A 22,231-nucleotide genomic window follows, 5' to 3' on the forward strand; every position below is an offset into this window, starting at 1 on the left:
GAATATGGTGAGTGAAATGGTTGACGCACTTTGATGGCATATTTAAGAGGCTCCCATTCGACCAGCGTACCTACCCAGATACCTTAGACATCTGATCTGTTATTTCTTGCTGTCCGCCTAGGTTTCTTTCACTTGAGTTGCCAACCAGTGCTGTATTCGCTTCAGCACACACTAAAAGCTGGTCCTCTGGCAAATAGCATTACACGCTTCGTGGCGCGTGCGGGGGGCCGTTAGCCCGATCGTGCCACCACTGTCACGGCCTATGACAGGCATCCGTCTCCCCCTTTGTACGCCTAATCAGGCAACACACATGACCAACCGAGCCAGTACGGCGGCCACGATACTACCACGATACCAAGCGCAACGGGGGGCAATAGGGGGGAGCTTGACTAACTGGTGGGCGGCCCGAGCTTGAAGTTCATAGAGATGATCAGTCATGTATGCGCGGATAAGAGAACGGTGCCTGGTCAGCTGCCGAGGCTTGGGGAGCATTCAAGCGTCAGCATTTCGTGGGTTCTGTCGGCCATTGTTCCCAACCTGATTGTTCGCCGCAAGGGGGTCCGGGGGGAAGGAGGGGTAAGATGATGGGTCCTGTCAGCAAGATAAAGAAGGGGCGTGCTGGTACTTCACCTGCTCTGCCACGCCTCAAGTTCAACGCGGAAACCATTTTTTTCCCCTTCATCATCTTCGTGTTCCTCTGACCACTCACCTGGATATTCATACGGCCAAAAAGTATACAATGGCGACGCATGATTCTCCCATCGTGCTCGTGACGGGCGTCAACGGCCACATTGGCTCGACCGCAACCGCCGCCTTCATCGCCGCCGGCTACCGCGTCAGGGGCACCGTCCGGTCTCTCGAGAAGCATCAGGCCAGTCTCTCCGAAGCTTTCCAATCTCATATCGACGCTGGCCTGCTGCAAGTCATTGGCATTCCCGACTTCAACGCCGATGGTGCCTTTGATGACGCGGTAAAGGGCGTCCATGCCATCGCCCACACGTCTCCCCCGGGCCTTCGCTTCGACGAATACGTCGGCGGGCCCAAAGCCATCATCGAGCGCGCCAGAAGGAGCACCCAAAACCTCCTCTCATCTGCCGAGGCCCACGCCGGCGCCACCCTCAAATCGGTCGTTCTCGTCTCGTCCCTCGCCGCCATGATGCGCCTTCAAGACGAGCCGGGCTACCGCTACACTGGCGACGAGTTTAACACCGAATACATTGACCTCTCGCTGCAGGCTGGCGACGAGGCCGGCCTCGGCCTGCTGTATGGGGCGGTCAAGGTCGCCGAGGAGCAGGCGTTCTGGGACCATCTCAGCGATCCCCAGCGCAAGTCGACCTTTACAGGAGCGGTGGTCAGCCCCTCCTTTGTGGCCGGTCCGATCCTCGTGAGGCCTGCGGAGCCGGACAGCATGACACCCAGCATGAAGACGGTGTGGTATATCTACGCGGGCGCCGTGTGGCCTGACGAGTTTCCCATGCCGACCTGGGTCGACGTGCGGGACGTCGCGAAAGCGATTGTCTTTGGCGTGCAGGAGCCAGAGAAGGCCAAGGGGCGGAGATTCCTGCTGGCCGCCTACCGGGTCGGGCGTCAGGCTTTTGCGGACGTTCTGCGAGAGAAAATCCCCGAGCGGAAGGATGTCATCCGGGAGGGAACGCCGGGAAAGGGTTACCCTGCCGACTTTGTGACATGGGGAGCTGAGGAGGTTGGCATGGATGGCAGTCGATTGACTGAGCTCAGTGGGCAGGGATATCTTCCGTTTGAGGAGTGTGCGGTGGGCACGGCGAAGTCTTTCGATCCGTACCTTGCGGAGGGCAAGGAGAAGCGGTACACGGAGGAAGTGCCGGTCCTTTTCCAGTGAGTGTGCTCGGTGCTACAACAGGTGCAGATAGCAGCGTTGGTAGTCGGTATGCTTTAGAAAAATGTGGTCTTGAAGAACTACGTCTTGCGTTCATCTTGTCTTTTACGGAAAACTGACGCATATCTGGCCTCATTGACGGTAGTAGTCGAGTCCGGGCTCTCCTGCCCTGGCGACAACACACGTAGGTCCCTGGGCAGGTACCCACGATGGCAGCCGCCTGCTTCTTTCTCCAGAAGCTGCGAGACCATGGCTCCGATGCCAGAAATTGTGACGATTCATTCAAAACTCCTTCCACCCCACAAGTCGTGAATCCTTCCATCTCACGTCATCATGGCCCTTGCCCTCGTCTGAGGCAACGCACATAGATACGTACGTCAAAGCTACGAGAATTTCCAGAACACATCAAGTAGCCGTCTCATCTCACATTCCAAAACGGCAGACATGTTCAGCGACGTCTCACTCCGATACATGTCAGCGCTCTACGCAACCTGGCCGTGGGTCTCGGTGGCGCCTGGTCCCTCGTCAACCCGCGCACCAGCCTCATCCACTTCGGCTTCCCCGCCCGCATCGCCGACCGTCCCGAGACGTGGCCCGTCGCCCGTGTCGGCCACGCCCGCACCATGAGCCTCGGCCTTATCATGGCGCTCTTCTACGCGCGTGGCCAGTACGACGTTGTCGACACCATCATGGGGGTCATGGCTGGCTCACTGGCTCTTGTTGACGGTTGTGTCGAGTGGAACGAGGGCTTCCATGCGTGGGCCGTCTTTCGGTTCGTGGGTGCCGGCGCCTTCTCTGCTCTGGGGTTTGCCGGCTCGACGCAGGGTCCTGTCTGCTAGGAAATAGGTGATGGACAAGTTTCGATCGAACGCATTGCCCATGCTTACTCAAAAAGTCTCTCTTTTTCCGTTCGCTCCAATCCTCTTGTATAACGTGCTGCAAACCCCGGCTCAAAGGGCGGATCCTGTGGCTGTCCACCCGGGTATTGTTCAAAGGATCGACAAGTGTGGACAACCAGGATGGAGGCTCTCGAAGCCCATTCATCGCACGACGACGCAGGATGCACTGCCACGCCGAAGTTCAAGCAATGCGAGCCAGTGCATCGCGGGCGCCAGGGGTCTTCCCTTACGGCGGCCTGTGGTGGGGTGGTTTCATCCCTGAAGGGCGGATAGAGCGGCGCTTACGACGTCATCTCTATATAGGCCCTTTCCAACCCCTGGAATTCGCCCCATGGCTCCAGAGCCCGATCCCGTAGATCCCTCTCTCTGTTGTCTCAAAGGGAAAGGCAGTGAAAGAAAACGACGAGCCAGAGGTTGGGTCCGTTTTGCTCTTCTTCATATTGCGACGCGATCCCGCCAGCATTTCGGTCAGCGCGGTACGACCGACACGTCCTCCCCTTCACACAACGATGGCACCACAATGCAGTAACACGACGATAGAGGGCCCCGTCCCTAGCGACGCGGGTGTCGCGGGCACAGGTGTAAGTCAAACGCCGCGACACGGCAACGCTGAATGCGACTGACAAGCCATAATCAGGTTCTCCTGTCCTTCTTCTTCACGGCCATCCTTGCATTGGGCCTCAGCCTCACAATCATCCTCTCCGAATTCAGAAACAAAACCTCGAGCATTCGACGGCGGCTTCTCAGCAGTTACTCCGATCAGCAGATTCTGCAGGGCATCGGCATCCATGCAGTCGGCCTCGCCAAGCGGGACACGATGCTGCCCTACCACTTTTTTGTCATCTGGTGCCTCGGTCTTCTCTCGCAGGCCGTTCACAATGCGACGCTGCTGTCTCTGGTCCACGACTTTCGCCGCGACTGGGTCCTGCGCTGGTTGCGACAGTTGCTTATGTTCGTCAATCTCGGCCTCTCCGTCGTCTACGGCGTGTTCATCCTGCGCGCCGTCGAGACAGGCCTCGCCGACGACCCCATCCCAATCTCGTGCGTGTGGGAGACGAACAGCGGCAACGGCTCGTCGAACCGTAGCGGCCTCAGCTATTTTGGCACCATTGCCGTCATGGCCGCTAACGTCCTCGTATTCGCCCTAGCGAGCTGGTACCTGCATTGGCGGATCCAGCGCTTCGCCAAAATCGTCAAGCTTATGGGCACGTTGCTCATGGGCGCCCTGGCCGCCGGCGCCATTGTTCGGTGCGTGCTGGCGTCCGACGCTCTCGGCCACGGGCCGAGCTTTGAGCTGGCGCCCGGTGAGGAGGCCTGGAGCTTCGGTCAGGTGCTCTCCGTCCTCGTGCTGCTCTTTCCTCTGGTGTCCATGGTTGAGATCCTTCGGGGCGAGCTGAGGGTGGCGCCGTGCGATCTGTCTGATGGCCAGGCATGTGCTCCCAGCGACATGGAGATGAACAAGTTTCAGCCGAACCCGTTCTGGGGCTCACAAACGCACTTGGTGAGGAAATAAGGGGAGGGGTCAGAGCAGGACAGATATGGAAAGTGGGTGAGGGAAGCGATGTAGGATATAAATGATACCCATGTAGTCGGCCTTCTCGTAGGCATCAATTAATCATTGATTCCAGTCCATTCGTACGACGCGTGTGAAGGGGGAGGGATCCTGGTGGACGACTCGTGCTCGACCTCGTCAGGGTGAAGCCATGACCCCTAGCGCGGTCTGGCCCACGGAACCCCTTGCCTCATTGATGTGGCGCTTCTACTGTACTGCTGGCTAGTACAGCAGTAGGTAGTGACCAGTCGCTGGAATGAAGCCTAACGGATGCACATTTCTGGCCTCCCAGCTAACCTTTGCCCTCCCAAGCCCTCCTCCCCCTTCAAGGGAGCAACGACGAAGGCGGCAGCCAGAGCAACGTGAGCTGTCCCGCCACTCCCGTCCCTGGGTCAGCAGCGGCCAAATGTGCAGCCAATAAGCTGCCCGTTGTCTCACTTCTCTGATGATGAACGCACATCGCCCCTGTCCACGTCAAACATTCGTGCATCTCGCGCCTCTCAGGACTGGGCACGGCTGCCGGCAGGTTGATGTCCGGACCAAACGACGCCAGGGACAACTATTGAAGCCACTGGTATGGCAAAATTCTTGGCTCATACATGGAAAAACCAATGTGCCTCCTGTCTGCCGCCATGCTGCAGGGCTCGAGTGGGAGAGAACCAGCAAGCTCCCACCTCCGCCTCCGCCCCGCTCGCGAAGGCGCAACAACCAGATGTTGGCAGGTTCGCTTCGCGAGGGACGGGACCCCTTCCTAAGCATTCCAGTGCCTCTCCACCCGGAGCACATGTTACGATCACCAGTCGTTCCTCTCCTCACAGGTCTCTCGCAGCGAGTCGACCCCCCCGCCGACCATGTTCATACACTGGTCTTCCTCAGGCAAGGCGAGTGTCGTTTGAGGTGTGGACTCTGTAGCCGCGACACGTTCCTTGGGCAGGGTCCCCACCAAGACCAAGTAAGTCCTTGGTCCTTGGGGGAAGGGGGTATGGGAAGGAAGGGTTGACGGCCTCTGCCTGCCCGTCGAGGAGAGATATGTGCCACCACCTCCCGCGGTCAAGGAATTGATTAGATGCGATCGTCCGTCGTCGCCCACTTCATCCCTTCGGCTGCCGTTTGTCTTTTTCCCTCTTCCTGTCCGGCCTTTACCTTGCCGTCCATCCTTCACATACACACACGCACACAGACCGTCCTGCCCACAGCCGTAGTCGAGCTGGTCGAGAACATCGACCGCTCTCTCATGCTCCATTGAGATTTTCTTTTTACATTCTTTGACTTACTTCGTGCGATCTTCGGGACGCAGCCTCCTTTTCTTGGTACCAGACAACGAACTGTTCCTTTCGTCGCAGATCCCGAGGTTTGAAAGGCAGCGCCGGCCAAGATGAAGCTCAAGTCGCAAAGCCAGACCGAGGTGCGAGCCGTCTTCGTTTTCGCCATTGTCACCTGCATCTTCATGATCTACACATTCACACGCCGGCCAATCGACGGCATCCCGACCAAGGCGTCCTGGGGTTGGAAAACGTGAGTGGAAAGGACCCTCGCCTGGCATTTTGCTATTCTGATGCTTTATCCCCGACATGTCTTTCTAACTCGAATCAGCGCCGACCCGTTTCCCGACCCCTCCCTCCCACGCCTCTCCTTCCGCGACATTGCCCTGCAATACGGCTCCCACAAGGCCACGACGACAAAGCACCATTTTATGTACGAGAAGTATCTTCCCGCCATCCGAGACCGCCACGTCAAAGTCCTCGAAATCGGACTCGGCTGCGAGACGTACCACTCCGTCCCGGACAACTCGCCCTACCCTCTCGCCAAGGTGGGCGCCAGCTACCGCACCTTCACCTCCTACTTTCCCCATCTCTCCCTCACCTATCTCGAGATCGATGAGACTTGCGCAAAGGAGTTTGCCACGTATAACGACAAGGCCGCCATCTTCATTGGTGACCAGGGCGACCAGGCTTTCCTCGACAAGTTCGTCGAGCAAGCCACTGTACATGGCCTCTTTGACATCGTCATTGACGACGGCGCCGGCACCGACGACATACAAGAGCGTACCCTGCGCGACCTCTGGCGTATCGTCAGCCCCGGCGGCGTCTACTTTGTCGAGGGCGTCCGTCGCAAGTCTGACCGCACGCACCGCTCTGAGGGCCAGCGACCGTTCGGCGACTTTGTCGACGAGCTTCTCTGGGAAGACGCCATGTTGCCGGAGGGTGAGATTAGGAGCATTGATTGCATGGAGGGTATTTGTGCCTTCTTCAAAAAGGACGCTGGCATGATTTAGCTCGGAAGATGGTTGATATTTGCTCTTGTCCTCTTCTTTTTTTTAGTTTTTTTACCACATCTTTGCGAAAAACGGAGTTTGGAGTCGTTTTTCTTCATGGTCTAGTGGAGCATGTCCTGAGGCCTTATATATGAACTGCCATTCATTCCTAGATATCATGGCAGAGTGGATGTCACGAGAGAAGTCTAATACATTACTCGGAGTGCCTGCCATGACGACGAATTTTACCAGGTGCTTGATCATGAAATCTTCCGCTCGGCGAAATCTAGTCGCGTTGTGAGGACATGGGAAGCCTGGTGTCTTGCGTAGGTATCTTTCACATCTGAACATGATGAATAGTATTTCAATTGCAGGATCCGACGCCTCTCGCTCCTCTCATGATCCCCTCCAACACCGGAACGCCTCGATTCATAATACAAAGGACGCATACGCCATGAACACACTCATGTTTCACCCGTCGAGTTCTTTCCGTCCCTCTCAGTCCACGTTGCCAAAAATGATGTTTCGCTTGTCGTGAGCGTTGATTAGCGTGTATTCGGCCAGGATGGGGTCCTTGCCACCAGCGAGATTCAACGTGACGGCGAGCAGGTTCGGCTCGGTCCAGGTCGGGCGCAAACCGCGGGCTTCGAGACGTTCCCACCAGTCCAGGTAGTTCTTCGAGGTGAAGCCATTGAAGAAGTGAATCTCGACCATCAGCTGGCCGATGGGCAGCTCGAGTCCCTGGGCCAGGGGAAAGTCGTCGTTGAGGCCGTCCATGGCCTCAAACTCGGCGAATTCAATGTCCATCTTCAGGATATCACTTGGTGCAAGGGTAAGCAGAGTTCGGACTAATCTCGCAAGTTGAGAACAGGGCGTCTTCACTTACATGTACTCGTGATTGTTCATCTTCATAAGCTCCGCAATGCTGTAGAACGGCGGGCTCTTCGTCTTGTCTGTCTTGCCCGCAATGCCAGCTTGAAGGAAGTGGGCGCGATCGCGGTTCCAGGTCTCAAGCTGCTCGCCAAAGTCGACAACCGAGAAGTCGTATGCCCAAACGGTGCAGTTTGTTCGGCTCAACATTTCGTTCTCTGCGCAGATGTATCAGCATTCAGTCGAGCCGGAGGACGCTTTTCATCCACAATCACCCACCAAAGCTTGACTCGTCCCGAACACCAAAGGAGTAAATGATACACTGCCTGTCGGCCGGGAAGTCAACATATCTTGACATGCCGCACACCCACTTGCCGCCATCGCCCATGCGGCCGACACGCTCGATCTCGTGGGGGCAGCCGTACGATGCCGGCGTAAAGTCCCAGATGGTGTAAGGATGCACGTGATAGGACGCCGAGTCGGTCGAAGGGAAGCTGTTGCGTGGAAAAGCCTCGTTCAGCAGTACTCATCAGAAGGAAGCTGACATGTGGCAGAACTCACAGAGGCATCTTGGAGACGTCGCCATAGTCGGCAACGATCATGTCGTGGCGCTGCTTGACCGTCTTGGCCCAGCTCGCCTCGGCGCGAGCCATGTGATCCTTCATCGACAGACGGCTGCTGTCGACAGAGGCATACTGGCCGACTTTGTCGCTCACCCAGGCCTTGGCATGGCCGCCAGCAGGAGAGGTGTGCAGAAAGGCGATCGTGAAGAGGAGGCCAGCTGCCAGCCAGAGCATCTGCACGAACCGGCGCGGATTCGCTGCCATTCTGTCGTCGTCGTTGAAAGGCACCCTTGGATGTCCCTCTCTTTCGTTTGTTTGATTGAGTGATCAAGGTTCGCAGACACCGTGAATAGTCTCACAGGGGAGATGAATCAGGACGCAGTAGACAGTGAAAGATGGGAAGAAGCGCCAAAAAGGACAAAATAACATCGAATTCCCATGCCCGTGCCCTGGAATTCGAGTGCGGGCAGTGACGACAGACACCGAACGTTTGAAGGGACGTCCCGAGTTATGAGGTAGGTGCACATCCATGCTCACCACTCGAGGAAGGAGAGGCTCCGCCGATTCCCCGGCGGCGCCTTCTCCATTCCTGATGCATCTAGACACCTTGAGTTTTGCGCCTGTCACGCGTGGAAACAGTCCCAGGTGGTATCAAGGTGACGGTAGCCAACGGGGGTTGAGCATCTTTTGAGTCAGGCTCGGAAACAGGCTCGGTCAAAAAGTTGGGATGGAATGCTTGGAATGAGTCCTCCCACATGCCGAGACAGGTGGAGCACCGGCCGGTTTCCAGCTCACAGCTCCGAGATAGCCCAGATCGCTTCGTTCACAACGACGAGACAGCCGGCATGATAGAGGCGCGAGTTCATTATTCGACAATACCAAGACGCGGTCGAGGAACATGCTGAGCCCGGCCGAGCAGACTATCCTTTCAGGTCCGAGGGGGCTTGCAGCGATCAGCGCACCGCCCCTTGAAAACCGAGCACCGTCAGGGAAGGTTTCGGCGTCTTTGGAAGCATCTTTGCGCGACATGAACATGTTTCACGAATTGGCACTGTCTGTGCGAGCCCTGGACTACGGTTGCTACACCGTGCATTGGGGCATTGCTAAACTTAGTGGCTACCCCTCACCTAGTCTTCAGGTTGTCCAAAAAGTTTACTGCTCTTACGTACCGCGGGCGCGATCCTCGATTCCAAGACCATGGGACAATAGATTCCCACGTGGGCCTTCGCGATGCTTGAGCTCACACACTAGACGAATAGATATCACATGTATGAAGCAACGTTCTGTCGACACGATGGCGAATAGGAGTGAAAGCAACCGAAGAATATCACATGGAGAGATCGTTGTGTTTCAATTTCGCTATTCTATTAGCACCATTGGCAAACCGGCTTCAAGCCCTTCAGCTGAAGTGCTTGCTGGCGGTGAGGTAGAACTGCTCGCCCTGGAGAGTGGCAATCTCCAGCTCCAGCTTGGTGGGCTGGCGCGAGCCGTCTGCACCAGCAAAGGTACCGGCGCCCCAGGGAGAGCCGCCGTGGATCTCCTCAAGGTTGGACAGCTGGCCAAATGTCTTGGCGTAGCCGAGGGGCACGTAGATGATGCCGTGGTGGGTGAGGGTGGACAGAGAGGCAATGGCAGTAGACTCCTGACCACCGCCGAGAGTGCCGGTCGAGATGAAGACGCCAGCCAGCTTACCGAAGAAGCCACCGGTCGCCCACTGTTTGCCGGTCTTGTCCCAGAAAGTCTGGGGGAGTCATGAATGTTAGTTTTTGCCCAAAGGGGTATTCTGCCCTGACAATGCTTTGTGAACATACCTTCCACTGAGCGGGGAAGTTGCCGTAACGAGTGGGAATGCCCAGCAGGAAGGCATCGTACTCGGCGAGGACACTGGGGTCCTCGAGGACGGGAACGTCTGTTGGCTTAGGAGGGGCGTGCATCTTGGCTAGGACATCCTCAGAGAGGGTCTCGGGAATCCTGAGGACCGAATGAGCAACGTTCAGCAGCTAGTGGGCAGTTTACAAGGGTTGACATACTGATACAGGTCGGCGGTGCCACCGGCCTTCTCGATTCCGGCCTTCTCGGCGTCCGCCAGCTGCCTGATATGTCCGTAGGTGGAGTACTGAGAGGGAACAAACCGTCAGCATGTATCTCAAATCAGTCATACTCGCCAAAACCGGTCACGGTGGACTGATGCTTTTCTCCAGCCGCGAGAGGTGAAGTAGATGGGCGCGGAACTCCGCACGTTAAGGTGGCCGCTAAAACGATCTTGCATACGATGAATGCATCTGAGAGCCTATTGGTGTGGTATCTGGAGAGGGGCATGAGCCCCGTAGACCTTCAGGTCTCGGCCGTTCTCAAGAGATACGAGTATCGGACGTCCTTGGGAAAACAGACATCTTCTCAAGCAGGAAGCCGGTCCACCTGAGGATAGGAGAAGAAAAAGGGAAGTGAGCTGGGGCGGTCTTACGTAGACGATGGCGATCTTGGGAGCCATGGTGACTTTTCTACAAGCGTGTTTGAGACGAGAGGGATGAGCTTTGTGTGCGAAAGTAGTAGCTGTGATACTGGATGAAGAGATGGGATGGATAGCAAGTCGAAGCCGAGGAGGGCGAGGAACACCATGCCCTCTTATACATCAAGCTGTTCACCAAGCTGCCCTGGTCTTGTCCAGTCCTGTCGGCGACCAGATACGACACGGTGCGTACCGCGGACGAGACAATGGGCGGGCGCCATCACATCCTCGATGCCAACGAGTTGATCCATGGTGGCATTGAGATGGGTTAGCCCCTCCTTTCTTCTCGTCCCAAATGTTCTTCCCATTGGAGGGAGGGGAGCTTCATGGAGCTCTACCCCTCCGTCACTCGTCCCGCCCACGACTGGCGGCCGGCGGAAGCTTGCCCCGCGCTAGCCCTGACGTAGCATGGCCAGCAGCGGCCCCACTGAGGGGCATCATCACTCAAGCTGAGTAACTGCTTAACAAGTCGGGATTCAACACCACACAAGCACCATTGACGACATGTGCTGTGCTTGCAATCCTTACCCAAGCATCCCAAACCAGCCAGGCGCCAGAGCACACCATTCTCCATCTGGCTACATAATCAACTAGTCATGGCTGATGTACACCATCGATCATGCCAAGGTTCCATATGGAGCGGCTGCGTTGCAGCACTGCGGCAGCATGACACCTAAGGACCCATGCTTGATTGTGTTAACAATTTGGGATCCAGCCAGAGTGCTTCCTTCTCGTTGGCAGCCTACATTTTATTTTATCTTATTTTTATTTTAGAGATCTGACCCGTGATTCATACCCCTTAGCGGTTGATGATTAGTAGTTTGGGCAGCGTCGACCCATGTTCGTCGACTGCAGCTAACGTTGCTTCCACTATGCGTCGATCCAGGCGTCTGGAGTAAAATCGCTGGGTGTGGGGGCAGCGCACCCGCCTTTGACCATGTATCGCGCGCGCGTGTTCCTTCCAGCATCACCCGCGTATATAGGTTTCATCGGGATGCTGACGAATTGATCAATTGATGAGCAGCATATGAATAGCCCAAACCGAAGCTTCCGAGCTGAGGAGGCTGCGTACGCCGGCCCACGAACAGACACGCCATCACCAGGCGGGGATCTTTTGATGGGCACGTAGACGACCAACCCACGCGGCCGTATGCCTAAGCATAATGGCCCCATAACTCTCTTCGATATGTGAAGGCTCGCCAAGATCTCACATTCATTTTTGGGCTCAACTCATGGGGGATCGTCCGTTGAGCCTATCTCATCCCCATTCTCAAACAGTGTCCGTCAGAGCTTGCTCCACCGCGAACCAGCGTCTCGTTTCAGAGCCCCGAAACTGCAACCTCGTCCCAGGAGAGGACCTGCCAGAACCCCCGCCATCTGAAGTTCCCCCTTGACCGTTTCAGCGTCGAAAATCCGACTTCATAGAGCAATATACTTCATCTGTAGCTGCGAAGAACCATCAACTCAAACACTCAGAGTACGGACTTTCGTTTCTTTCGGACCACTTCACTTCATGATGATATAGTTCATCATTTGTTTTCATTGTACGATCTTTCGTTCTTATTTTGCACGGATCCTTTTCATCGAAAGCCTGGAGCTTCCTATCATGCAGCGCGACACATCACCCTACCAAGACGACGACTTCAGAGAAGTTCGGTTCAATGCGGAACCCAAGGCAGCACTGCTACACAGCGGCGAATCCCAACCTTGGGACGATGACGTCGAGCGCCAGAAATCACAAACATCTTCAGTTTTTCGATTTCTCTCCCGCTGGCGCTGGATCCTCGACACATCACTCTTAATAATTATTCTCCTTCTCGTCCTCGACCGCCAAACGCAACAGCAAGAACCCCCCAACCGAATGTCGCAGAATGGCGACATCACGGGCTTTATCCCCGAGTGTGCGGCTCCCATCATACCCTATGAGATGCAGATCTTGTAGCGCTCTTGCTGACACGAGCCAAAGTCTCCCAACAATTGACGACTTTCTCGCCGTCCGAGACTTATATCCCTACCAACCTCTCGACCTTTCTCTCCAACGAGACGCAGGATGCATGGCTCGACCTCATTCCGCGTGGGCTCGGCTACCTCGACACCACCCCAGCCGAGGATCTCAACAACCTCCCTACACCCCTCCCCGAATACGCGCCCAAGCGCGTCTTCACTACGAGCGTAACACATCAGTTGCATTGCCTCCACGCCATCGTCAAAGAGTTCGCCTCCCTCCAGCCGGGTGCAGCCAGCTGGCGGCGCGGCGCCGAGGACGAGCACGATCAGCATGGCGGCGAAGCCCACGACCCGGAGGACGGGGGCTTTCACTTACAGCACTGCTTCGAATACCTCCGCCAGAGTATTCTCTGCTGTGGTGATGTGGCGCTTGAGGGCACGCAGACGACGTTTCCGCCTGGGTTCGAGGGTAGTGATGGTTGGGATGCGAAGCATGTATGCCGGGATTATAAGCAGGTGAAAACGTTCCTGGATGCAAAGAGGGCGGACGACGAGCTTTGGATTTAAGCGTGCATCATAAAGGAGGTGTTCTCGAGGCCCGAATTGGTAGCACTGATGTATCACCACCTTCTGTCTGTATTTATGATTGCGTCAGGGGCAGCAATACTTCGTCAGATTCATCTTGCAGCGGTTCTCATAGCAAACGAACCGTTACACATGCTTTGTATTCAAAAACACCAAACAGGTAAAGAAAAGGCAGAACATTTCTTGTAAATGATTGATATATATATATGACTCAGATCTTGCAAGATCTGTTCGCTCGCTTCTCGCTTCAAGGATCGTTGCTCTGTGCTGGCGCGTGGACCGAAAACTGTACTTCAGTTGCACCAAACTGGGCTCCAAGACCCAGATTAATATACAAAACGAAAGGATGCTGAACAAGCAAAAGACAAATGGAACCCCGCTGTCCCGTCCTACTCCCAAAACGCCTTGTAGGATGGAGGTGGTTTACCTGGAAAGCACACGATCCCTCCAAGTCAGATAAAACAACATTGGACCACCCGCAGCCCAGAGCGGTCGTCTTTGTTCGAAACCCCTTGATTTATCATTATCGTCTCAAATGTGGGGTTGTATTGTAATGAGTCATGCGTTGGCAATCAATGGACTACCACTCTGTTTAGTCGTCTTGTGGTCTTGCGCTTGAAGGCTCAATGACAATCTGCGGGAGAGGCTGGAGGCGGAGTTGTGGCAGTTGAGGGGCAGTACTGCCACTCCTCGGGGAGGGAGAGTCCCCATCAGCTCGGCCATCCGTAGGCGACCGCCTCCCTGCGGCCAAATCAGACATTTCCGTCACCAGCTGCGAGGCTCTTCGCTGCGCAGGTCCGCTGTATACGGGAGGTGGCTCATTGTGAGGAGTTGTAGCCCCCGAGCGGGTATCTTCCAATGAGACGTCTTCGTATCCAGGGGGTGAGTGTAAGGGCATGTCCGAATCGGGCTCGATGATTTCGGGGCTCGACCCGGCTCGAGTATTCAGACGAGGTGTCGAAGGACGTGAGCTGGCGCGCGATCTCGGCAATCCTGGCGACGGGAGATCGCTGTCAAAGCTCAAGACGGAGCCTGAGCTAGCTGCTCTTTGGTGCTGCATGGGCGAGATGACGCCAGAGCGGGTTGATGTAGCAGCGATGCTAGCAGCGTCAGACAGTAAGCCCATCCTCTCGCTCTCGTTGCTGTTGGCGCGCAGGCGTGTTCCATCGTGCCGTGCAACGCCGAGATCGCCATATGATACGCTCGAGACTGCGCGTTGACGTTCATTCTTGAGGCGCTCGTGATCGCGGCGTAGTTCCTCCAGCACAGAGTTGTTACTGGCAGCACGAGTCCTATCCCTGATGTTTTGGAGTGCCACAACGTCGTTTCGAGTCCTAGCATCTTGTCGCTCTCGTCTGCGCTCCTCACGGTTGGCGATTTCCTGTCGGCGGGCCACGCGGATTTCGTAGAGTGATGCCATTTCGCGCTCCCTTCTTTCCTCGTCCTCCTCTGCCGTGGGGTTTTCGACAACAATATCGACACCATCTCTCTCGCCTTCGCGGCCGATGACCTGCTCATTCTCGAGTGCTTGGGCCCTGTAAGCAGGCAGGGTCATGACGGAGCGGACCGAAGTATTCCGGTCAATCGTCGAGGTAGTATTCGAGGAAGCATTCCCCTCGCCCGCAGCAGGGGCAAAGCGGACTGAGGCGCGGTTTCGTCGGCCGGCAGAAGCTTCAACGGCATCCTCGTCATGGGCTTGCTGATAATCGCGTCCGCGACCGGTCAGCGACAGACCAGAAAACCAGCCACGGTTGCCAGTCTGGGCGTTGCCTCCCTTCTTTTTGTTTGCATGGCGAAATCGAAATGCGCGAATCACGAGATAAAGCAATGTCAGAAGGATCAGGCCCATCAGGCAGGCTAAAATAATCTGGAGCAAGGATGATTAGCATGGCACAGACAAGCGAGGCGTTGGCTGATACGAGCCAGCCGAAGGTGGTAGCGAAGGCGTACAATTGTCACAAGCTTGCGCTCATTGCCCTGTTGACGACGAGCGAGGACTTGACGCCTCCGCGCGTCTTCCCAAGAGTCTGGAGACAAGACAAGAACGGCAGGCAAGTGGTGGGCGAATAGATGCATGGTTGTTGAACAAAAAACGAGCGACTGGACGGCGATTCATAAAGGTGGGGTGGAAGGAGCAGAGACCGGACGAGAATCCCAAGGCGGGGTCCAGACGTCGGGCGGCACGATGTCTCGTCAGATCGGCTGAGACATGGACGCTGTCGAAGTCGAGGTCGGTGAGAGGTGTGCGCTCGTGAGAACCAGACAGTTGAGAGGGTTGTCGCAGTAAAGCAGAAAAGAGAAAGAAAGGACGAAAAGAGGACGAGAGATGGACGATGATGGGGCTGGGGCAGAGCACCTAGGCAACCTTGCCTCACTTCAGGTACGGCAACTGGGACACGGACGTACTTGCCGTGTGCCTACTTGCGTGCAGGACAATGCCTGTCTGACTGGCAGTGAATACGGGCGCAGACGTGGAGCACCTGGTAGGCGGACAGCCAGGCAAGCCAGGTCTGCTAGGAAAGTACCGACGCGATCAATTGGCAGGCGGGCTAGCGGGTCGGGCTGTTCTTTCTTGCTTGCGGTCAGGGTAAGACGCAGAAGCCGGACCTCTCGGCGCACTGGTGCTTCCCTGGACTAGGTCCACTGGGGGACCGGGGTACTGTTATGTCATCCTATTCTCAGGCCCATAGGGCGGTCCCGTCTTGGTCAGGCCTTCGCGTCTCGAAACACCTGTTCATCTCCATTTGGTTGCTGTGCTACCTCTCTCACTCGCCATCCCTTTCTGGCCAAATCTGCATATCGTCTTTGGCTCGCCTCCGCGAAAACCGATACTTGATTCTCAATTGCCTCTTAAGCAGTGGGAGGTACATGCAGCGTGGCAGTTGCGTTGCACGCGTCCACTCAGATGTCATGACCGACAGCCTGACCCAGGACGCTGGGGCGGTGCTCTCGAATGATGGGGACTGAGGTTGATCAGCGTTTGAAGTCTGCCCCGTGACATCAGCAGACGGCTGCCTCTCAAAAGTCAATCTATGGCTACCTATGGCACTCTGCATCGCGATCTTCGAGCATGAGGCAGCTTCGGTCTTTCGTATTGCTAACCTGCTCTAGCGAACGCATCTTGGACGACATTGTTTGCTGCTACCCGCCGGGGCGTCGCGGTGTGCTACCTGTTCCTGGCTAACTAAGCGATGCACCTCAGCTCGTCTTTGGTGGTGCATTCAGGCCCCCAAGACATACCTACATGGTACATTGTGAGAGGCGACCAGCAACTCGACCTTCCGCCGGCCGGTCCCCACACACACACGGGCCAGGTCCCCTGGTCTCCACAGACGGCAATGACCGATGCTTAGACATCCTGGACCGTCCACTTCAGCCATTATGCATAGCCAGATGAGTAGTGTCAGAAGAAAGTGCGTGCTTCTGATCATGATCCCACCCCCTTCCTGACCGACCAAGGCTTCGGATGCCATCAGCGAATATACGTGACCTCGGTCGTTCCTAGCTCGCCTTCTTCGTCCCCACGTAGCGCAACAGCCAGTGTGGTGTCTGTTTGTCCTATCAGGAGGCGCAGGCACCTATCAACCGTGTTCAAGACATCTGCATCTATCTAGTCTCAGACCTGCATACACGTCATGTACCTCGCCCAATCAGCCAGCAGCAGAATGCCACCCTACTAACGAGTTAGGCGATCCTGACGCACCTCCAAGCCTTGTGCTGGCGTTGATGAAGTCACATCACTGCCACACGCTTTTTGCTCACATCATTCGACAGCCACCATAACACCAAGAGGAGGCTGAACAGCTCAGCCCTACCAGTGATGCGGCTGCCGATCACCCCCCAAAGCTTTCCCTGTTCATGAAGGGATTCAATTTTCGACCCCATATTGGCTCTGCCATCAGCATAGGTGCACTGCTCGTGTCGTACAGCGTCAGCTGTGCACACTTCAGAGGATGATGACCTCAGCTGACAGACTCTCCCCCTCAACCCATTTGTCACCTATTTGTTGGTCGATAGCAAAAGTGCACGATCGCTTGTATCTTGGCCCAACACCCAGAGCCCGTGTCTTATTAGTTAACTGGGATGCGAGCCCCATAAGACGGGAACGGCGTGATTCCCGATCGTGTTGCATTGAATAGGGTCTCCGCCATCCCAACCTCGTGGTTGACAAGATCGTGCACTAGATACGCTGACCTCAGGAATGAATCTCCCAGGATATAAGGTGCCCGTGTTTGATTGCGTATCCCGAATTGGCAGAGACGTAGCCCCTTCCACGGGCTCCCTTCGCCCCCGATAAGAGGCTTGCCGCTGGCGTTGGGCCACTTTGTTGAATCAATCACAAGCTCGCCTATTCCGACTTCGATCGTCGGCCCTTGGTCATCTCCAAAATGGAAAGCAAATTTTTCCCGACCTCTTGCGCGCGAGCATGGCAGCATAGGTGCCTTGAAGTTACGTAACCACTTGACGCCAGCTTCTTCCCACATAGCGTGTGCTAGGTCATTGGGGAGGAAGCTCAATGTCGCGCCGCTGTCGAGCACTGCGCGGATCGAGCATTCGTGACAGGGCAGCGACAGGTCATGATTCCCACGCCCTACACTGATACCAGCCATGGCAACTCCGAAGTAGTCATATTTTCCCAGGTGGTTCTTCAGCACCGGCACCACTTTAAGGTTCCCAACGTACTTTTCCGTATCGATGCCGCCAAACAAGAGACTACCGCCTGCGGCGTCTTGAGGGCAAGTCAGCTCGGGTCCGCTTTATGAATTACTCTAGGGGATACACAACTTACCCAGATTATTGAGCCAGAGGCTATAGGCTACCGTGTTGATGAGTCCCAGCCTCTGCATGCGTACGGGTAAGTTGTCGTAAATGTTTCCCCAGGTCTGCAATGCGACATTATGGTGGTATCCAATGCCGGCCAGTCCATATGGCACGGTTGACTGTCTGGCAAGGCCCATGGCCAGACTTGAGACCCTGGTACCACCGATCTCGACAGTGTCCTCAAAGTAGTCACCCGAAGCAGAGCTTTGGTCAAGGTACGCAATCTTGAACTTTTTCGGTGCGGCAAGGCGATAAGTGAGTGACTCGAGCGGATCAACTGGCCAAATGACGTCAGTGAAGCTATCACATCAAGCTCCAGGGTGCCGCACTTACAGGCCCCGAGCTTGCAGTTGTTCGCTCCTTTTACTCGACAAATTTTGGCTGACATGTAAGGCACCCAAAGGTCGGCGCTCCCAGTATCCAGATGCAGTGACAATTCCTGGCCCGGCGTCCCTATCTTGACCTTTGCGAAGTAGCCAATGTGGCCGTTGGTAACCCTACTTTCGATTGTTGGATTATATCGACGTTGTAAGCTAGGCTCGTAATCGACTTCCTTCCTTTCGATATCCAAGAACACGACTCCGTCCTGTGCACCGGCTAGCATAACCTGGCACAGGATGAGGGTGAGGGCTTTCTGCATTGCGGGACGGTTGGACGTGGAGAGACTCGGGCACCGGCCATAAAAGAGAGGCTACAGATCTTCGGTCACATAACTTGCGAGAGGAAGAGCCAACTTCGGGCTGCCGTCATTATATGGATCGATGTCATTGACCAGACATGTCATGAATACTCCATTTCACGAATACTCCCTCTTGTCGGGTAGCGCTCATATTGGCCTCCTGCCTTGGCGCATGAACTGATCAACCAAGCCACCGCGGCGCCCACGGCTGGCTGGGCTGGTTGGTGATGACCGTGGCTTGCGGACTTGGGAAGATTTTCCATTAGCGCAAATGATTGCGAGCAATGTTGCGTGTGCGGAGTAGTAGCTGCATGTGAGTTACATTGTCTGATCAGTTTTCGAATGGGGACAATTGCCAGAGCAAGGTCCACTGATAGATATCGTTTCGACACCATTTCATACTGCCTGCAAAATGGTTGTCTGAGGGAAATGGCTTCCGGTGGCGGGGCTGGAAAAGGCTGATGTAGCTGCAGAGCATCTGCGAATGTTGGAACGAGACCGTCTCCCATCTCCTAGATTACCACATGCCCCCGACCGTAGTATACGGCGTTGCGTGCTCCAAGGTTTTCCTTCAAGCTTTCGGCAACGAGGGATGCGTTGTTATTTGGACGTGCATGCGGTGCACTTCTTATGCATATTCGAGATGGAGGGTCCTCGCAGTCAAAGCTGCCAAGTGGCGTGACTGCAGAGCACGGGTACAACAAACTCAGGTGTGAATCTGAGGAGCAGGTGAGTTCAGGTTGCATGGGTGAGCAAAAGAAGGCACACGTCGGAAGCCGCTTGACTCAAATCTGAGGCGGGCCGAGCCTTAGTCAGGAACATGGGAGACACGAACCCACGTGACTGCGCGGCTCCTCCAATCAACCGTCAGCTAAAAAAGTTTCGCTCCATGGGCTATCGCATCGCTCATCAGTCTATTTCGATGGCCCTGGTCAATCCGTAACGAGTTTCCTTCTCGTCCATTTTCGCTCCCCATAATCCTCCCCATTGGTCACGATGAGGGCTTCAAGGGCTCTCAGAGTGCCGAATGGCGGCCTTTTCGTGGGCGCAACGTCCCAGGCCCGAGGAGCGCGATGCTTCAGCATTGCCTTCAACACCAGATCCACCCCTTCAGGGGCTGTCTGCCAGATCGACGCCAGGCGGGCCTTCACCCAGACGACGAGGTTCCGATCCAGCGAGGCCGCCCAGGAGGCCCTCAAGATGGCCCAGAATAACTCTGACGCCCTCACGCCCGACGCTGTCCTCGCACGTATGTCCCCCGAAGAAGCCCATCGACTTTCCCGAGTACGAAACATTGGCATCGCGGCCCACATCGACAGCGGAAAGACAACATGCACAGAGCGTGTGCTCTTCTACACTGGTCGCATCAACTCGATTCACGAAGTTCGTGGCAAGGACGGTGCCGGCGCCAAGATGGACTCTATGGACCTCGAGCGAGAGAAGGGCATCACCATTCAGTCGGCTGCTACCTTTGCCGACTGGAAGAAGGTAGAGAATGGAAAAGAAGAAACGTACCATGTCAACATTATCGACACTCCCGGACATATTGATTTCACTATTGAGGTCGAGCGCGCTCTGCGCGTTCTCGATGGTGCCGTCATGATCCTGTGCGCCGTCAGTGGTGTGCAGAGTCAGACGATCACTGTGGACCGACAGATGAAGCGCTACGACATTCCCCGTCTCAGCTTCGTGAACAAGATGGATCGTGTTGGGTCCAACCCCTGGAAAGCCGTCGACCAGATCAACAAGAAGCTCAAGATTCCCGCTGCTGCCATTCAGGTACCCATAGGGCTGGAAGACGAGCACGAGGGTGTCATTGACATTGTCGACATGCAGGCCATCTACTTTGAGGGTGCCCGTGGCCTCGACGTCAAGCGCACCGACGTGATCCCTCCCCAGCTCAAGCAACAGGTCGAGGAGAAGCGCCAGGAGCTCATCGAGAAGCTGGCTGACGTTGACGACGAGATTGCCGAGATCTTCCTTGAAGAGCAGGTCCCCACGACTGCGCAGATCAAGGCCGCCATCCGCCGTGCCACCATCGCCCTCAAGTTCACGCCTGTCCTCATGGGATCTGCTCTCGCCAACAAGGGTATCCAGCCCGTGCTGGATGCTGTCTGCGACTACCTGCCCAACCCCGGTGAAATCACCAACAAGGCCCTCGACAAGTCCAAGGACGAGAAGGAGGTCAAGCTGGTCCCCTACAACTCGCTTCCCTTTGTCGGCCTCGCCTTCAAGCTTGAGGAGAACAACTATGGCCAGCTGACCTATATCCGCGTCTACCAAGGCAAGCTCAAGAAGGGTTCCTACCTGTTCAACTCTCGCACCGACAAAAAGGTCCGCATTCCCCGTATTGTGCGCATGCACTCCAACGAGATGGAAGACGTCAACGAGATTGGTGCCGGTGAAATCTGCGCCGTTTTTGGCGTTGACTGCGCTTCCGGCGACACTTTCACCGACGGTGGCCTCCCCTACACCATGACGTCCATGTTCGTGCCCGACGCCGTCATGTCGCTGTCGATCAAGCCCAAGCGCAGCGCCGATGCCGACAACTTCAGCAAGGCCATGAACCGTTTCCAGCGCGAGGACCCCACGTTCCGTCTCCATGTTGACGAGGAGAGTGAGGAAACCATTATTTCCGGCATGGGCGAACTGCATCTCGAGATCTACGTCGAGCGTCTCCGCCGTGAGTACAAGTGCGACTGCGTCACGGGCCAGCCCCGTGTCGCCTACCGCGAGACCGTCTCCCGCCACGTCGACTACGACTACCTCTTCAAGCGCCAGTCCGGTGGTCCCGGTGACTACGCTCGTGTTGCCGGATTCCTCGAGCCCCACACGGACCCCGAGGCCAACCTGTTCGAGGAGAAGGTTGTCGGCGGCACCATCCCCGACAAGTACCTCTCCGCATGCGCCAAGGGTTTCGAGGAGTCGGTCACGCGCGGCCCCCTGCTGGGCCACAGGGTCATCGGCACGCACATGGTTGTCAACGACGGCTCCACGCACGTTACCGATTCGTCCGACCACGCCTTCAACCTCGCCACGCAGATGGCGTTCAAGAAGGCCTTTGTCGACGCCGGCGGCCAGGTGCTCGAGCCCCTCATGAAGACAACCATTACGGCGCCCAACGAGTTCCAGGGCAGCATCCTCATGCTCATGAACAAGCGCAGCGCCACCATCATCGACACGGAGATTGGCACCGAGGACTTCACCCTCATCTGCGACTGTTCGCTCAACTCCATGTTCGGCTTCAGCTCGCAGCTGCGCGCCGCCACCCAGGGCAAGGGCGAATTCGGCATGGAATTCAGCCACTACGCACCCGCGCCACCCCACCTCCAGTACGTTTTCTTCCCCTCGTCTTGTTGGTATGATTTGATAAAGTGCTAACCACATTGCGTGTGTAGGAAGGAGCTCATCGCCAAGTACGAGAAGGAGCTTGAGGCGAAGCGGACGAAATAAGCTATTGCACGACATTGAAGGGGCTTTCGGCAGCATGAAAGAGATGATGCTTAATGTCCCCTGGGCCATGTACCATAAGGTCTGGGCGGGCCAGAGAGGGCAGCCTGGAGCATAAAAAGGGAGAGGGAGAGGGAGAGGGGCGAGGACCCTCTCGAACCGTGTAAACTGTACCATATTGTCTCAAAAAGTGAGATAGGCTGTGCTGCCTAGGTCCCTATGAGGGACTAGCAGGATATTTGCACGA

General features: G+C 56.0%; 9 protein-coding genes across 9 annotated transcripts; 5 read left to right on the top strand and 4 right to left on the bottom strand.

The window, feature by feature from the left end:
• Positions 1 to 739: 739 nt before the first annotated feature.
• On the top strand, positions 740 to 2,694 carry D7B24_007994 (uncharacterized protein; the record flags this gene model as incomplete). The annotated part of the gene is made up of 2 exons (XM_028642093.1): positions 740 to 1,854; positions 2,334 to 2,694. The coding sequence occupies 2 exons, from the start codon at positions 740 to 742 to the stop codon at positions 2,692 to 2,694; spliced, it is 1,476 nt and encodes a 491-aa protein (XP_028493955.1).
• Positions 2,695 to 3,263: 569 nt separating this feature from the next.
• On the top strand, positions 3,264 to 4,267 carry D7B24_007995 (uncharacterized protein; the record flags this gene model as incomplete). Its single annotated transcript, XM_028642094.1, has 2 exons — positions 3,264 to 3,335; positions 3,392 to 4,267. 2 exons carry the CDS (start codon positions 3,264 to 3,266, stop codon positions 4,265 to 4,267), a joined length of 948 nt encoding a protein of 315 aa, XP_028493956.1.
• Positions 4,268 to 5,681: 1,414 nt separating this feature from the next.
• Positions 5,682 to 6,581, top strand: D7B24_007996 (uncharacterized protein; the record flags this gene model as incomplete). Its single annotated transcript, XM_028642095.1, has 2 exons — positions 5,682 to 5,821; positions 5,900 to 6,581. The coding sequence occupies 2 exons, from the start codon at positions 5,682 to 5,684 to the stop codon at positions 6,579 to 6,581; spliced, it is 822 nt and encodes a 273-aa protein (XP_028493957.1).
• A 477-nt stretch (positions 6,582 to 7,058) lies between these two features.
• D7B24_007997 (uncharacterized protein) lies at positions 7,059 to 8,257 on the bottom strand (the record flags this gene model as incomplete). Its single annotated transcript, XM_028642096.1, has 4 exons — positions 7,059 to 7,380; positions 7,447 to 7,648; positions 7,710 to 7,924; positions 7,992 to 8,257. The coding sequence occupies 4 exons, from the start codon at positions 8,255 to 8,257 to the stop codon at positions 7,059 to 7,061; spliced, it is 1,005 nt and encodes a 334-aa protein (XP_028493958.1).
• A 1,135-nt stretch (positions 8,258 to 9,392) lies between these two features.
• Positions 9,393 to 10,484, bottom strand: ALTA7 (Minor allergen Alt a 7; the record flags this gene model as incomplete). Its single annotated transcript, XM_028642097.1, has 4 exons — positions 9,393 to 9,734; positions 9,805 to 9,964; positions 10,024 to 10,109; positions 10,458 to 10,484. 4 exons carry the CDS (start codon positions 10,482 to 10,484, stop codon positions 9,393 to 9,395), a joined length of 615 nt encoding a protein of 204 aa, XP_028493959.1.
• Positions 10,485 to 12,108: 1,624 nt separating this feature from the next.
• D7B24_007999 (uncharacterized protein) lies at positions 12,109 to 13,016 on the top strand (the record flags this gene model as incomplete). The annotated part of the gene is made up of 2 exons (XM_028642098.1): positions 12,109 to 12,403; positions 12,469 to 13,016. 2 exons carry the CDS (start codon positions 12,109 to 12,111, stop codon positions 13,014 to 13,016), a joined length of 843 nt encoding a protein of 280 aa, XP_028493960.1.
• Positions 13,017 to 13,626: 610 nt separating this feature from the next.
• D7B24_008000 (uncharacterized protein) lies at positions 13,627 to 15,110 on the bottom strand (the record flags this gene model as incomplete). Its single annotated transcript, XM_028642099.1, has 2 exons — positions 13,627 to 14,901; positions 14,985 to 15,110. 2 exons carry the CDS (start codon positions 15,108 to 15,110, stop codon positions 13,627 to 13,629), a joined length of 1,401 nt encoding a protein of 466 aa, XP_028493961.1.
• Positions 15,111 to 17,104: 1,994 nt separating this feature from the next.
• Positions 17,105 to 18,495, bottom strand: D7B24_008001 (uncharacterized protein; the record flags this gene model as incomplete). Its single annotated transcript, XM_028642100.1, has 3 exons — positions 17,105 to 17,754; positions 17,824 to 18,132; positions 18,189 to 18,495. 3 exons carry the CDS (start codon positions 18,493 to 18,495, stop codon positions 17,105 to 17,107), a joined length of 1,266 nt encoding a protein of 421 aa, XP_028493962.1.
• Positions 18,496 to 19,530: 1,035 nt separating this feature from the next.
• On the top strand, positions 19,531 to 21,987 carry MEF1 (Elongation factor G, mitochondrial; the record flags this gene model as incomplete). Its single annotated transcript, XM_028642101.1, has 2 exons — positions 19,531 to 21,866; positions 21,933 to 21,987. The coding sequence occupies 2 exons, from the start codon at positions 19,531 to 19,533 to the stop codon at positions 21,985 to 21,987; spliced, it is 2,391 nt and encodes a 796-aa protein (XP_028493963.1).
• Between the last annotated feature and the right edge of the window lie 244 nt (positions 21,988 to 22,231).

The sequence above is a fragment of the Verticillium nonalfalfae genome (genome assembly GCF_003724135.2).
Source record: "Verticillium nonalfalfae strain VnAa140/NRRL 66861 chromosome Unknown scaffold_69, whole genome shotgun sequence".
NCBI lineage: Eukaryota > Fungi > Ascomycota > Sordariomycetes > Glomerellales > Plectosphaerellaceae > Verticillium > Verticillium nonalfalfae.